Below are 15,764 nucleotides of genomic sequence, written 5' to 3'. Positions count from 1 at the left end.
ATTCAATGATTTAATAAAACACTTGATGAAATTGCATGAACTTATTATATAGGATGGAACCCCTTACTCTGGCTAATTTCAAACATGTCGCCAAACTTTATTTATTTAAGATGGTTTTAGATAACAAAAGTCAGCTGAGAATTTTCAAGTGAAGGACAAACAGAGATAGGTCGTTTAAGGAAAATGTATAGTTGGCAAAAGTTCGAGGAATGACAGAGAGAACCAACTGAACCCCAATGAGTTAGAAGGAGTGGGTATGTAACAAAACTAACAAAATGTCCCAAGCAATTCAATGTTAATTTACAGCAAATGCAAGATTGTAGATAAATATCACAGGAAAATGAGATGAGATCTTTAAAAATAAGAATTGCTTGGAGAGGGAAAAAAATTAACACTGAGATAAAAATTTTGCAGAAATCTATAGAGTTATTTTAGTCAGCCTTTTTTTTTTCCCACTGTGACCAAAAGACCTGACATAAACAATGAGAGGAGGAAAAGTTATTTGGGGCTCATGTTTCAGAGGTCTCAGTCCATAGATGTCTGACTCCATAGTTCTGAGCACAAGGTAAGGCAACGTATTTTGGCAGAAGGGTGTGGAAAAGAAAAGCAGTTTAGGATATGGCAATCAGAAAGCACCACCCACCAGGGACTGAATATATACCCTACATGCAGGTCCCCAGTAAGCTATCTCCTCCAGCCACACCCTTCCTGCCATTAATTAGCACCCAGTTAATCCCTGTGAGTGGATTAATCCACTGATTAGGTCATACCTCTCATAACCTAATCATTCCCCCTCTGAATTTCTTTGCATTATCTTACATATGAGCTCTTGGGAGTCACTACACATCTAAACCATTACAAGAGGTATCAGTGTTTCAGAAACCTTGAGTATGGGCTGGGGTTGAGAGAACAGGGAGGACAGGATCTGTAAGAAGAATCTGCTTGAAAAACTTGGTAGTAAATATGATAGAGAATTGTTACTGCCCAATGAAAGTATCACTACCACATTCAATGTGCTCAGAGTGAATGTAGCAGAGATGGAGAAGCACAATCCGATTTTTAACAAGGTCATATTTAAACAGAAAAAAAATGAGATTTTTATTATAATGATCCAAAGAATATTTAAAGGTCCAATAGCCTCCCCTAGGACTCTTTTCAGCTCATTCTGTTCCCCCACCCCCTGGTAGGTTATCTTTGATCTGCTGCTCTGTGGGTCCAAAGTCTTCCTTCTAGAAGTACATCTGAATGGGAGAATCCTATTAGTGCTTTAAACGGGTTGAATTTTTTTAATCACTCAGAGAACTATTGATTTACAGTTATGAAGTCATGAGATGAATATTCTGGTATTTACAAGGCATCTGCAAAGAGACAGTGGGGTTCTGTGGCACATCTTAACCATAACCAAATACTTCATGTTATTGCTATAAATACAACAGTAGATATATTAAAAGTACCTCCAGATGTTGGTGACTTTCATACCTGGTACCGAATGTCAATCTCTTTGTGCCAGTTATTTTCTTAAAATCAGTAAAGTTTGGGGGAAGTTTATAAAAAGAAGTAAATCTTTTGGCCACCATAATATTATCAAAAAGTATGATTGTCCTCAACATTTCTCAAGCTACTAATATGCTTTCTACATTATACACTGTGCTTTAGCATCTCTTTAAAGTTTATATTTTTGGATCTGGAAGGTTTTAATTCAATAGTTGTTTTGTTTTGTTTTGTTTTGTTTGTGTTTTTACTACTGGGGATTGGACCTCAGGGGCACTTAACCACTGAGCAACACCCCCATCCCTTTTTACTTTTTATTTTGAGACAGGATTTTGCTGAATTGCTTAGGGTCTCACTTACTAAGGCTTGCCTCTAACTTGAAATCCTCCTGCCTCGGCCTCCAGAGTTGCTAGGATTACAGGCATGTGCCACAATGCCCGCCCAAAAGTATCTTTTTACAGATGAAGAAATACAGATTTTTGAGAGGTGCAATAGTTTAACTCAAGTGGCATATACAGCCAATAACAGCAAAGTCTGAAATAGAAGTTCCTGGCAACCAGCTGCTGGGTCAGTTCTCAAACATGCCACTGCCATTATCCTTCCCATTTACCTTCTTTCTCCAAAATCACTATTGGTATTACAAAAAGGAGCTTGAGAAATAGTTATCTGAAAGAACACCATGTGTGCACATCTGGATCTGTACTTGCATTTTGTTTTAGCCAGCTTTTGCATAGCTGTGACCAAAAGACCTGACAGGAACAATTAGAGGAGGAAATATTTGGCTCTTTGTTTCAGATGTCTCAGTCCATAGACGGCTGACTCTGTAGTTCTGGGACCAAGGGGAGGCAGAACATCATGGCTGTAGAGTATGGCAGAGGAAAGCAGCTCAGGACATGGCAATTAGGAGGCAAAGAGAGCTCTTTTTACCACAGACAAAATATAAACCCCAAAGCATGCCCCCAGTGACCTACCTCCTTCAGCCACATTCTACCTGCCAATAGTTAACACCCATATAATCCATATTAATCAATTAAGCCATTGCTTAGGTTATACCTCTCATAACCAAATCATTTCACCTCTGAATGTTCTTACATTGTCTCACACCTGAACTTTTAAGAGTCACTTTCTATTCAACAATAACACATCTCAAATATCAATATAATGTATCGATACATTTCCTCTACTGGCTTGCCTTGTTGTACAATAAAAATTTAGCATTTGCATCAAAGAAAATTCTCTTTTGATTTCTTTTGCTGTTCTGTAAATATTATTATGAATGGCATTCTACATAAACCATTGAACATAACTTATTTTAATCAGTCATTCAGGTTTTATTTTGTTTGTACCCAATTTTATATGGCTTTAATTACTCAAAATGTAGATGTATGTCTTAGTTCATTTTCTGTTGCTATAACAAAATACCTGAGGCCAGATAATTTATAAAGAATAGAGGTAATTTAGCCTTGGGGAAGTCCAAGAGAATGATGCTGGCATCTGGAGACTTCTTGCTGCATCAAACATAATGGAGAAAGAACATCCCATGATGAGACAGACCAAGCTCTGTTTTATAGCAAAACCACTCCCTGGGTAACTCATTAACCTCTTAATCCATGAGTGAATTATTGCATTCATGAGGGGAAGAACTCTCAAGATCCAATCACTACTTATAGGCCCTACCTCTTGACACCTCCACACCAGCCATAAAATTTCTACATTCGTAGAAGACAAACCATACTCAAACCATAGGAATATAAAAATTCAATACTTACTAGCATTTCATGTTTGGAATTTATTTAGGAAATGAAGTATTATTGCTCTGTGGTTTCAGAAAAATTAATAAATATCTGTAAATAGACAGTAATTTCATGTTCATTTTCAGAGAGATTTAGCTACATTAGCAGTGCTATTTTGTGACACCCATAATCTTCTAAATTGACTTATTTGATTCTCTTCAGATCTATTTTTCTAAAGACTTGGATTTTATCTCCGTTACTGCTTTTCAAATGCTCTCTATGAATGTGGGTCTATCTAATGTAATTTTTGCATTTGATGCCATTTTTTCTCAAATGACAATACAGCACAGGAAGACCCATGCGGTATTGCTTTCTACCAACTGGGTACTTTGATTTGAAATATATATGGAAGAGAGAGAAAAAAATGTTGAAAGTGTTTAACTAAGAAAACCTTGTGTTGTAGTCAAACAAAAAACTGAGGGGATAAGCTATACAGCAAAATAGGGATCAAGAAAAAGAAAAACAAAGAACTTTGGCAGAAATAAGTTCCTGTGCAACAAACCCAGACATCCAGAGCTGATATGCTCCCTTTAATTAACACTTTCCAAGAAACCTTATTTTCACTCTGGCTCCTTTCATCTTTAGCACATGTCTTACAATACAAACTTCTCAGCATTTCATGATAGTTCTTAAAGGAATTTAAGTAATCATAACAATAATAACTTATAGACTTCTTACATTTTAATCAAAACCTTCATCATGGCCCACTTTTTAAAATTCTTTTTTCCTTTTTTTTCTTTTTTTGGCAATGTTTGCAAGTGCTCTGGGGTAACCAACTATGACTACAACCAGATCTTTGATGACAGTATGACCCATGGCATTGAGAATGTATTCATTTCTACCAAGAATGCTTTCCTCTGCAATAGATGGTGACTTTGTGTTAAAGTGCAAAGGAAGTGTGTGCGTGTGTGTGTGTGTGTGTGTGTGTGGTGTGTGTGTGTGATGTAATTCCCAACATCTCCCTCCACTTCTACATTGCCTCTCTTCTACATACACTCAAGCAAGCACCTAAGAAAGAGTCTCTGTCATAAGGCAGGATTTTGAACTTTGCTAAATGATAAACAAGATGAGTGTAAATACTCTGTAACTCAACAATATTTGAGTTGCTTAAAAACAATCGTCCTCATTTCATTACAGGCAGAGCATGTCTACTTCCACCTACTCAGGTAAAAAAGGGAAATCAGTAGTTAGTAATTAACAAACACGAGTATAAGTGCCTATTTCTTAACTGGATAATTTAGTTGACCCCCTGCCACTTGGTTCGAATTTGCCTCCAGCTGAAGAAGCTCAGCGAGGAAGTCTTGACCCAGCGCCTGGAATCCGTGGCTACACCTTCTCAAAAGCACACCCTCTGTCCTTGGGTGGAGGAAAGTCTCCCAAGTCTGAGAATGTGCCTCCAGGTGAGTCCGTCTGGCCGCGTCTCTACTGAACGCAATCTTGGAGGTGCAGCCCGGACTCCTGCAGGGGAATCTTCTAATCGCTGTCGCGGACGGGGGAGAGCCGGGTCTCCTGCTGGCTTCCCAGCTGCTTAGTTCCCGACCTGTCGGGAGCCTACAGAAGAACAAAAACAGCCCAGAGACGGTTCCTGCACTCTTGCCCCCTTGGGTCATCCCTAGAAGGGGAGCCTGGAAGCGGAGCAAACCTCCCTTGGGGTTTGCCCAAAGTGGCGGGAGGAGGTTCATATTTGCTTTGTTATTGGGGAAAGGGAAAGCAAGCACGCCTGGACTGTGTGAGTGTGTGTGAGTGTGTGCGCGCGCGTGCGTGCGTGCGTGCGTGTGTGTGTGTGTGTGTGTATGTGTGTGTGTAAGAGAGTTGTTTTGTAGAGGAAAATAAGCAAGGAACTGGAATAGGGAGAGGCCGGTGCCCCGCTCCCCTCGGGGCCTCCGTGAGCGGTACACCCCGTAATTCCCTTCCTTGATCCTTACAGATTTCCACAAACAATGACATCACTCCGGCGCCGCCGGCCTGATTACAGCTGGGGGGATTTTCCTGGGTGCGTGGCCGCCCGGGCAGAGATGGGGGAGCTCTCCGGGTGCTGAAAGGGGTGGGGGCACGGACTCCAGGCGCTGCGCCCCCAACCGGCGGAGGCGGACCGGCCGGGCCGGGGGCGGGCGGGGGCGGGCTCGGGGCGGCCCAGGGCGGGGCCCGCTGCTACTCCGGCCTTCATTGGCCGCTGTCGGGCGCACGTCACCCAGGCTGGTGCTCGACTCCAGCCCCAGTGGAACTGAAGCCGAGGAGGAGCTGAAAATGCAGATTTAGCATCAAGCACAGACATACACTCGCTCTTTCTCTCCGGTACACACAGCTCCCCACATTCGCACCCCTGCCAGCAAGCCGGGCCGCTTGACTACACAGCCTCCCCGCCAGCCAGATGCTGGAGGAGAACACACACTGATTTGCTGCTTTCCAAGCCCCAATTCAGTCTTTCTCCATACAAAGATTTTTTTAAACAACAACAAAAAACTACATATCTATTTTTTATTTGCACCTTCCCCTTCGGGTCCCCTGCTCCACCAGCCTGCGCTCCTTCTAACCCCACTTTTCACTCCCAAAGAAGGATGAAGGGTGGTTGTGGCTCCCAGTGGAAGGCAGCCGCTGGGCTCCTCTTCTGTGTCATGGTTTTTGCATCTGCCGAGAAACCAGTCTTCACGAATCATTTTCTTGTGGAGTTGCATAAAGGGGGAGAGGAAGAAGCTCGCCAAGTTGCAGCAGAACACGGCTTTGGAGTCCGAAAGGTAAGATTTCCCATGCATTTCGCATGTTGTTTCAAAAGGAGAGGAGCCCTGCGCAATCTCCTTGCAGATTTGCAAGTTTGCTCTCTTTTTCATGCGATGCAGATATTCTGCCATCGGCTCTTTAACACGACATTGCCTCCGGTGGTTTTTTTTTTTTTTACGGGTTATGTAATTAAAATGTCCTTCATCTGTAGTAGTAAGGTCATCAAAATAATTTATTGCTCTTTGACTTGATAGTGAAAATAGGATAACACATCGCAAAGGATGCCATGCGCCCGGGCTGCTGTCCGAGGTACCAAGTTCTCGAGATTGCATGGGGACGAAGAGATGAAGCCCTGAACAGCTGGGCTTGATGTTGACTGCTTTGCCAGGGACGTCTCCCCCACCCCCATCTCCCGAAGAAAAAATAGTTTCCCACCGACAGGGATCAAAGATTGCACATTGCAATTTACCTCGCCGCTCCCTGACCCTGCGCCTGGAGGACTTTCATCCCAGTGCCTTCGGTCCCTGCCCTTCTGGGAACAAGAGCTTCCTGACTCTAGGAGACTTGAACCCATGAACTGGTCTCTTTCCAAAATCCGGGCAGAACTTATACGCTGTCGCCCCCTACCCCCTCCACCCGCCCCCACGACCACCCACCCCGCGGAGCGCACTCCTGTTTGGCTTCCTAGTTCCCAACTCCTGGTGTAGGAGTGGAGCAGAAGTAGATTTTGAGGGGAATTCCCTTCTGAGTAGTCGAGGTGCCCTCTCCTAATATGTGGGCCGCCAGCCTGGCTTTCCCAGGAAAGCGCGGGGATCCCCATTCCCAGAAGTTGTCAGAGTTCAATTGTTTAGGAAACTGGATGAGGCTCCCAGCCTGGACGCCTCCGCACTCCTTAGGGGACTCCGGGTGCCCATTTTGAAAGGAGAGAGGAGAGCTCTGGGCAGGGACCGGAGCTGACTGGCTTGCTCTTCCCGCTAAATAATCTGTGTCCGTGATCTCGAGTGTCCATAGAGGAAGTGCCGCCAGTCGGGGTGGAGTGAGGATGAGGGAATAAGCTGGGGCAAGGGGAACCCGAAGGACAACAGAGAGGTGCAGTTTGGCTACGAGAGGACTGGGTGTGGGTCAGTAAGATTGCAGGCACTATCTCTTCGCTCCAGATCCCAGGAGGACAGATGCCTGAGATAAGGCAGGGGATGCTCTTAGTAGTTGCTTTTGCCTTGAAGGGCCGCGCGGACTGGGGCTCCTTAAGCGTATCTTCTGTCCCGACTCTTAACACCTCCCGCCTTCTCCCAACCACAGCCAGGGCTCTTTCAGGTGCTGTGGGCTCTCCCGCCTCCGTAGGGCGTAGGCACCCGCGATTTCCCCCCCCAGGTGTGTTTGGCAAGAATTTGACAGCGGTCTTGGAGGAGGCACCGGGTCTGCCAGTGGCGCGCGGGCGGGTCTCACAGAAGAGAACTTGTTGCTCCCGGGAAGCGTGGGTGGAGCAGGGAAGAGAAGGCGCCAGCCGGGGGAGCAGTCCCTGTCCTTCTGGCCCAGGGCCTGGAGGCTGTTTCCAGAGCGCTTCCAACACCATAAACAAGCAGATTCCCCTTGTTTCTCCCTTCTCTAAACTTGGCAAGACCCAGGACCCAGGCGCCATTATAAGATGTAACAGTGATTATTAATAACTGACAGTTATTGGGAACCTTTATGTACTGGAGTCCTTAAGTAACACAGCAAACCAAGGGAGGTGTTTGCAGGGTTTGTGGGCTTTGGGGTGTGATGAAAAAGGATCCTTAATTCTTGAGTGTAAAGGGTTGCAGCTGATGCAGATGTACCTGTGACTCCCTCTCTCTGCCAGGCACAGTTTCCGAGGGCAAGCAGATATTGCTATTAGTTGGTTTATCTCCCCTTTTTCTCCTTCTTTGAATATGTGTCCTTAAGGGTGGATCTACTGAGAGAGAGAGAGAGAGAGAGAGAGAGAGAGAGAGAGATCCCTAGCGGAAAAGGACCAGGAGTGGAGGGCAGGGAGGGAGGGGGAAAGTTCTGGGGAATGATAATGGCCAAATTATATTGTTATGCTGTGTGCATGTACGAATATGTAACAACAAACCCCATCAATGTGTACAACTATAACGCACCAATAAAAATATGAAAAAAGAGAAGAAAAAGAAAATATGCCCTTAGATCTGATCTTGGAAACCTAATCACACTTAGACTGATAATGGCTTAACTTATTAATTCTCTGAGAAGTTTTTTATTTTTTTCCATAGGAACAAACAGCTTAATGAGGGATTCACAGTTTTGATAATGGAATGCAAGCAAGAAAGTGTAGAGACTATCCCATCAAATATGAATCATTTCAGTAGATTTACTTTAAAATGACAAGGTGGTTGTATTCCGGGGTAAAATCAGATAATAAGGCCTCTTTCTCCCTCATTCTTCCTTGGAGAGAAGAATTGATTTTGCATCACAACTTCCAATCTGCAATTTCTATCTGGGAGGAATGGGAATCATCTGTCTCCTAAACTCTTCATAACCTCTCAGGTAGTACCCCTTAAACAATTCCAGTGATCTTTGCCTTGATACACATTTAAGCAACGATAAGTCTATGATGAGATATTTCTGCAGGTTAGACTGCATTGCAGAACACCTTTCTGGACTAAACCCTCTTTTCCTCCTTTGGATCCATGTGCTACCCATGCTTCATACCTACTCTGAACCTTCCATGATGTCATGGAACAAAATAAGATTTCTCCAAACTCTTATGGGGCCAAATGGTAAAGCCTGCAGGACAGAAGTTAGTATCACTTGTGTCCTGTGTCATGGTGTGTAAAGATGAGTGTAGCTGTTTTCCACTGGAAAGCTAAATATTCAGGGATGAAATTTCTGGTGTCCTCACCATAACCAGCACATTACTGTGCTTGCCAGCCTTTGACAAAACTTTCTCAGTTTTATAATTTCAGATTTCCCACTGTCCTATTTAGCTTACAGTGTATCACCCTGCACTTTTGCTGACTTCTGTTATTTGCTTTGCATTTTAAATTCCCATATGTCCTTCTTCTTTCATGCTGTGACCCCTCGAAGATTCTCAACTCCCTTCTGAACATGCAATAGTGTGTCAGATACCAAAGAGTCTCCATGGTCATTTATTCATCCACATGAAGGGGCAGCAATGTGGACCAAGAGAATCTGCTACTTTGCTAAATTATCTCATTTGAACCTCAGAAACCTTGTGGTAGAAATTATTGGCTTTAACCCTCAGTCTCAGATAAAAAATCTTAAAGACATAAATCTTAAAGAGTTTAAGTGACTTTTTCCATAGCTGCAAATGAAAGAGCTCAAATTTAAAGTTAAATTTGCTTGAAAGAAAATAAATTGTTTTTCTATATCATGCTGCCTCCAGGAAGCCACCCTGAAAATCAAGGGCTCTTCCCTTAAAGGACCATTTTATAATTCTGATATTTCCCCTTTCTTTTTTTCCCTTTCACCTTTTTGAATATTTACCATTTATTTTATATCAACATATGAACTATGTTATCAAACAGTGTATGTGTACATACTTCTTCACATGGATCATAAATCTTCCAAAAGGAAAAGTGACATATAATTTTATAGCCCCAATATCTACCATAATGTCTTGTATATGATATATTAGAACAATACTTATCAATTATTTAATGATTTTATTTTTATAAGACCATTAGCAAACATTTATTTTCCCTTTAAAATGGAGTAAAAATATCTATGCTTACTTTTTGAAAGGTTTGTGGAGGCTAAATTTTTTTTTATTAATATAACCTGACTGTGGCCCAAAACCCTACATCCTCCAGAGAAGATACGTAGGTCTAGAGGGTGTGAGCTTACAATAATGGCAAAGGCATGATTATAAAGACCACCTTTAAATTCTCAATACACTACAAATTTCAATTCTCTTGAAACAGAAGCAAATTATTTATTGAAGCAATGTACTGAGGATTGGACAAAAACTAAGAGTTAAGTTTTTTAAAAAAGTCAGGAGTTAAGGTTTAAAAATGATTACGAGTTTTTGTTTTATTATGGTCTATTTTGCCTTTAGAGAATTAATACTTGGGATTACACAGGTAAAATCACCTAATCATTTTTATATGTGAGAATTTTTAAATTCTAAAAATAATCAACTAATAATTGTGCTATCAAGTAATAAAATTAATTTCTGATCATTTTACTTTTATGGATGTATAATATAATTAAATTTAGGAAAGAGAGCAGCTTAATATTTTCACAAAATGAGCACACTTGTGTAATCAAAACCCAGACTGGAAACAATAGTACCAGTATCCATAAGGCCCCTCCCGCTCACTTGGGTTTTGGCTATTATAAATATCATAGCTCTAGGAAGCTATGCTGTGAGCACACAAAGGTGGCTTCCAGGAGCTGCAAGTGGTCCCTGCACAGCAACCACAAGAAAATGAAGACTTTGTATCTAAAACTGTAAGGAATGAAATTCTTCTAAAAACCTGAATATGCTCAGAAGTGGATTGTTCCTTTGCCATGCCTCTGAGCAGACTGATACCCTTTTGGCTACTATAAATATTGCTTGGGTGGATATCAAAGTACAGTTAGCCATCCATATCCAGGCAGTTTTATATCCATAAATTCAACCAAATATTTTAAAATATCAGGAAATATTTGAAAAAATATTGTGTCTATACTGAATATATACAGGCTTTTTTTTCTATCATTATTCCCTAAACAATACAGGATAATAACTGTTACATCACATTTACATTGTATTAGGTATTGTAAGTAATTAGAGGAGACTTACAGTACATAAGGAAAGATGTGTGTGGATTGTATTGCAAATTTATACCATTTTATATAATGCCATCCTGAAACCAATCCCTGTCAGATAACAAAGGATGACTGTATGTGTACTTGGTGAATTAATGTATGTGCACCTTCTGTTGGGAATTCCTAGGAAGGGAATTGCTGAGTATGCATACATTTGGCTTTAGGAGATTTCATTGGTTTTCTACTGCTACAGAACAAGTCACTAGAACTGAGTGGCCTATAACCACACGGATTTGCTATTTTGCAGCTAACATGGGCAAGAAATCTGGTGTATTTCTGCCAAGTCGTGACACATCATCATCCTTCTGTGTCTTCATCTAGAGGCATGACAAGGGAACAATCCATTTCCAAGCATATTTGGGGTTTTAGAAGTATTTCATTCCTTGTGGTTGTAGACCTGAAGTCTTCACTTTCTTACTGGTTGCTGAGCCAGGACCACTTGCAGCTCCTGGAAACCACCTTCATGAGTTTAACATACCTTCCTCAATAACCATTCACACTCTTGCCCTTCCAGTCTCTTCCTTTGGGAGGGGCCAATTCCTTTTTCAGTTTAATCTGATTAAGTCAGAACCACCAGGATAATTTCTCCTCTTTCTCTGATTCTTTTAATTGATTAAAAAATCAAGTGATTTGGAACCCTAATTACCTTGACAAATCCCTTCACCTTTGAGTAATCTACTCAGAAGAATGAAACCCATCAGATTTACAGACTAGACTGCCCACACACAAGGGAAGTGATTACCCAGGGCATGTACGCCAGAGAGCAGAAATCTTGGGGCCATCTCAGATTTTTTGTTACTCTAGACAGCCACACAGTTTCTCAAAGTCACTATGCCAATTTATAATCCCACTACAAGTACTTGAGAGTTCCAGTTGCTCCACATTCTCACCAACATTTAATATTTTATTTATTTTCTGTAAGCCATTCTATTGGGTGTGAAGTAGTGTCTCATTATGATTTTGATTGAAATTTCCCTTATGACCTTTAAAGTGGAATTCCTTATCATAGGCCCATTGGTGATTTGTATGTAGTCTCCTGTATAGTATTTGTTCAGGTCTTTTGCCCTGAATATTTTTTCTTTGGGGCTTTCCATCTTCTTCTTTTTTTTTTTTTAAAGAGAGAGTGAGAGAGAGAGAGAATTTTTAATATTTATTTTTTAGTTCTCGGCAGACACAACATCATTGTTGGTATGTGGTGCTGAGGATCAAACCCGGGCTGCACACATGGCAGGCGAGTGCGCTACTGCTTGAGCCACATCCCCAGCCCCATCTTTTTTATTGTATGTATTTTTCTTCTGGGATTTCCATCTTTTTTTTTATTTGTAGGATTTATTTGCCTATTATGGATATGAAATTTTGTCAGATTTACATGTTCAGAATATCTACTTCTACCTATTTAATGGTACCTTAACATTCTAACAATACTGGATCTGGATTATATAATTTTACTCTAACTATATTGGTCAGTCAATTGTCATTCAAAAGAAGAGTTTCCTAGACGTATCTCCTCATCTCATAAGGAAGGGGAAAATAAATAATATTTTATTTATTTTCTTACTATAACTATAAAGACCTTTTGAAATAGAAGCTGATTTAGATATTCGTTCAGTTGAGAAAAAGAGGTGTAATTTCCCCTCCCCTTTTAAATTTTGATCATGTTTTAAATGCAGACTTTATTTTCTCTGCTGAAAGAGCTCATTCTTTCTACTACTGATTATTGGGAATTTTAGGGAAACACTGAAATATGCAGGTACCCACTTGCTGATTGCCACTTGCCTCTACTTCCTAGCTGAACTGTTGCCTATAGAGATATGCATCCTACAGAGATAATTTCTTAAAGCATAGTTCTTCTAGCACATTCTCTCTGAACCTATGGCCAAATCACTATCTTGTGATCCAAGTATACTCACCAGTCAGGAAATGTATACTAAGCATTCATTATGAATAGGGCATATTGGCTACCAGTAGAAAGGACAGAGCGGCAAAAGGGTTTTATATTCCTTATGGAGAAGAAAAATTAAAAATACTTTGAAATTTGTAACTTTAAATTTGAGCTCTTTCATTTGCAGCTATGGAAAAAGTCACTTAAACTCTTTAAGATTTATGTCTTTAAGATTTTTTATCTGAGACTGAGGGTTAAAGCCAATAATTTCTACCACAAGGTTATAGTAAGAATGATATATCATGGAAGAGAGTGATGCTATAATTAAGTTTCCAATAATCATATATTTACCTGTACCAGAAGTTAGGCTTAGAGAAGAAAACATAAAACCTGAAGTTCAAACTTTTTCTGCTGACTAAAGCACTGGTTTCATTTTACATTTAAGCTTGGAAATGTCATTTCAGAAAAAAAAAAAAGGTTCTTTATTGGATTTGTAGACGATTGTTCAAAATCCAGATAATCAGAAGATAGTTTAAAATTAGGAGTTGCAGTTTGATTTTATTGACTGATGAATTGAAATATATTTTATTGAGATGGACTTGGTAATGTAGCTAAAGTTCATACCTGTCTGAAGTTAACACTGCAGTTCTGAATGTAATAGTTGTGTATTAATGGATGGTTTCTACATGAGTCATAGATCAGAAGAGCTAAACTACCTTGACAAACTATCTGACCCGAGAGCTATTCTGAATGTAATTTTTTGGATAGTGTTATGATGTGTTGAGATTTTCTGGTGAATATAACAAACTCTTCCACTGTATGTGCAATAATGACACAAACTTAGTTTTCTGACATAGAGCAAACTAGATGAGAATCTTACAGGATACTAATTAAAAAATTGACAAAAGCAGAAAGAAATCTGTTAAAGGGGGGGTTTCTCTTCATTTACGACTTTATATTTGACATTAACTTTCATGAATACCCAGTTCTTCTCCTGATTTCATTATTTTTAAAAGTACCTAGTAATACAAACAAGTACTGGGGAAAAGCATTTCTTATAGTTATTCTAAATCCCATTGCTCAGAAATAACAATTACCAGCATTAGATAATTTTTTTGGCAGATATCTTTGTGTGAATACATATAGAGAGAACTAAGATAGGCAAATTGTTTTATAGAAATGGGATCACATCATATCTGGTATTTAAGTTTTCAATTATTTAATTATTATAGAGTTTAATGGGAAAGAAAATGGATGAAAAACTAAACTGTTTAGCATCAAATAAATTTGTTACACAAAAGTGATGCTAATTCTTAACATACCTCCCTAAAACTAAGGATAACATGTTGTGTGTGTATTTAGGAGTCTGTGATTATAGTGTGTGTGTTTGTGTATATGTGGCATAGAGATAATTATATTTACTTAATCACATGTTTAATTATTTAATTGCATATTTTAAATTTAGTGAATTATGGTCTCAGTGTGTTGCAAAATGTGAAAATTTGCATGCCAGCCCTTTTCCTCACCTTCAGTCTCCTTCATCCTAATGTTTGTTAGATATATTTTGCATCATGCTAAATATAAACATTACCTTGTACTTAGAGCCATAATTCATAGTATTACTGATATTTATGCTTACTTAAAATTGCTTTTAATTTTATTACAAATCCTCTTGGAAGAATTTCTTCAATCCCAAATTCTTCGTTATCTTTTTTTTTTTTTTTTGGTTTATTGAAAAGTAAAGGGAATAGTCTTATCACAAAAAAGGAACTCTCTTCTATTTGAGATTAATTACAGAAAAATGGCCTAATAAAGTTTTATTTGTAGGTCCCAGAGGAAGATAAGATAATAACATCCACTTAGGAGTCATACCTACTTCAAAGACTTAAGAAGCAAAATTAATATTTAGGGTGAAGGAAGACGGTTAGGGCTTCAAAGGAGATAAGATTTGCCAATGAGAATGGGAGAGGGAGCTGACACCGGACAAATAGTGAATTCTGGGTAGGACTAGAAGCCAACTGGGAGAGAATGGATTTATTGTAGCAACAAATGAGTCATTTTCTTAAGTAACATCCCCATTGGAGTGAGGGTGGAAGACAAATGGAGTATTCAAAAATGGAATATCAAAGAAATAGAAGGCCAATTGGAAATAACAGGAGGTGAGCTGAACAGGAGAAGCTATGGTTGGTGAGTGGTGTAAATATAGGGATAAGGTCCATGGACACAGGTCAACAAAGTGAAAAAGAGACAAGGTCTTCATTCTTGAAAGTCAAATGCCCAAGGATTCCCACTCACACACCTCATTTATATCTCAGCAATAAACAGTGCTGCCAAGGAAGATTGCTGATAAAAAAGGGAAAAGGTCCTAGGACAAAATGTCAGAGAATTTCGGACATGAGGGGAAAGGAGTAGCAAGAGAGGAAACAGAACTTGAACTATTAGATACAGAAGGAGGATTGAGTGCCTGCAGGGCTGTGAAAAGAAGAGGGGAGAGAGCTAGGAAATAAAGGATGGGGCCAAACATGGACACTGGTTTTGGAGAGTAAGTCATTGAAATTGGAGGAGCTGCTTTAGCACATTGGAAGAAGAGGAGTATAGTAGGTTGGATCCCCTGGAGTAGGCACTGGGACAAAGACTTAAATGCAAGTAGTTTATTCAAGGGATAGTTTTAGAAAATATTAACACAGGAGTGGAGAACTGAGACAGCAAAAGGAAACAGGCATAGCGTATATGTATTATAGAGCAAGTTCTCACTGGCTCAGTCACATGTACCTCAGAGTTATCCATCCTAAGAGTAAGGATGTTGAGCATTCATATGCCAGTTTCATTCAGACACTGATTGATGATTGATAGTTACTCCAGATTGAGGTTAACTCTCCAGGATTTTGGCTTTGCATGTGCTCAGAGAGAGCAGAACTTGGCTATCCAGAAAAATTCCATCAAGAGGAAATAGTTGACATGCATTAAATAGTAAGGCCCAGGGATCTGAGCAGGAAAGTTAAAGCATCTGCTTCTAAAAGGAAGCCCAGTTGTGAAAGGAAGCAGCAAATAGAGGTATCAAATGTCGA

The 15,764-nt window shown here is 40.1% G+C and overlaps 1 protein-coding gene across 1 annotated transcript in view; it reads left to right on the top strand.

Moving 5' to 3' along the window:
- Window positions 1–5,486: 5,486 nt before the first annotated feature.
- Window positions 5,487–15,764, top strand: part of Pcsk2 (proprotein convertase subtilisin/kexin type 2) — a 255,395-nt gene continuing 245,117 nt past the window's right edge. The window contains exon 1 of the mRNA XM_013356426.4: window positions 5,487–6,019. Coding sequence (XP_013211880.3) covers window positions 5,843–6,019 — 177 coding nt within the window. The 5' untranslated portion in view covers window positions 5,487–5,842. The remainder of the gene's footprint in view (window positions 6,020–15,764) is intronic.

The sequence above is a fragment of the Ictidomys tridecemlineatus genome, chromosome 5 (assembly GCF_052094955.1).
Source record: "Ictidomys tridecemlineatus isolate mIctTri1 chromosome 5, mIctTri1.hap1, whole genome shotgun sequence".
NCBI lineage: Eukaryota > Metazoa > Chordata > Mammalia > Rodentia > Sciuridae > Ictidomys > Ictidomys tridecemlineatus.
This window is presented reverse-complemented; position numbering and strand designations above follow the sequence as displayed.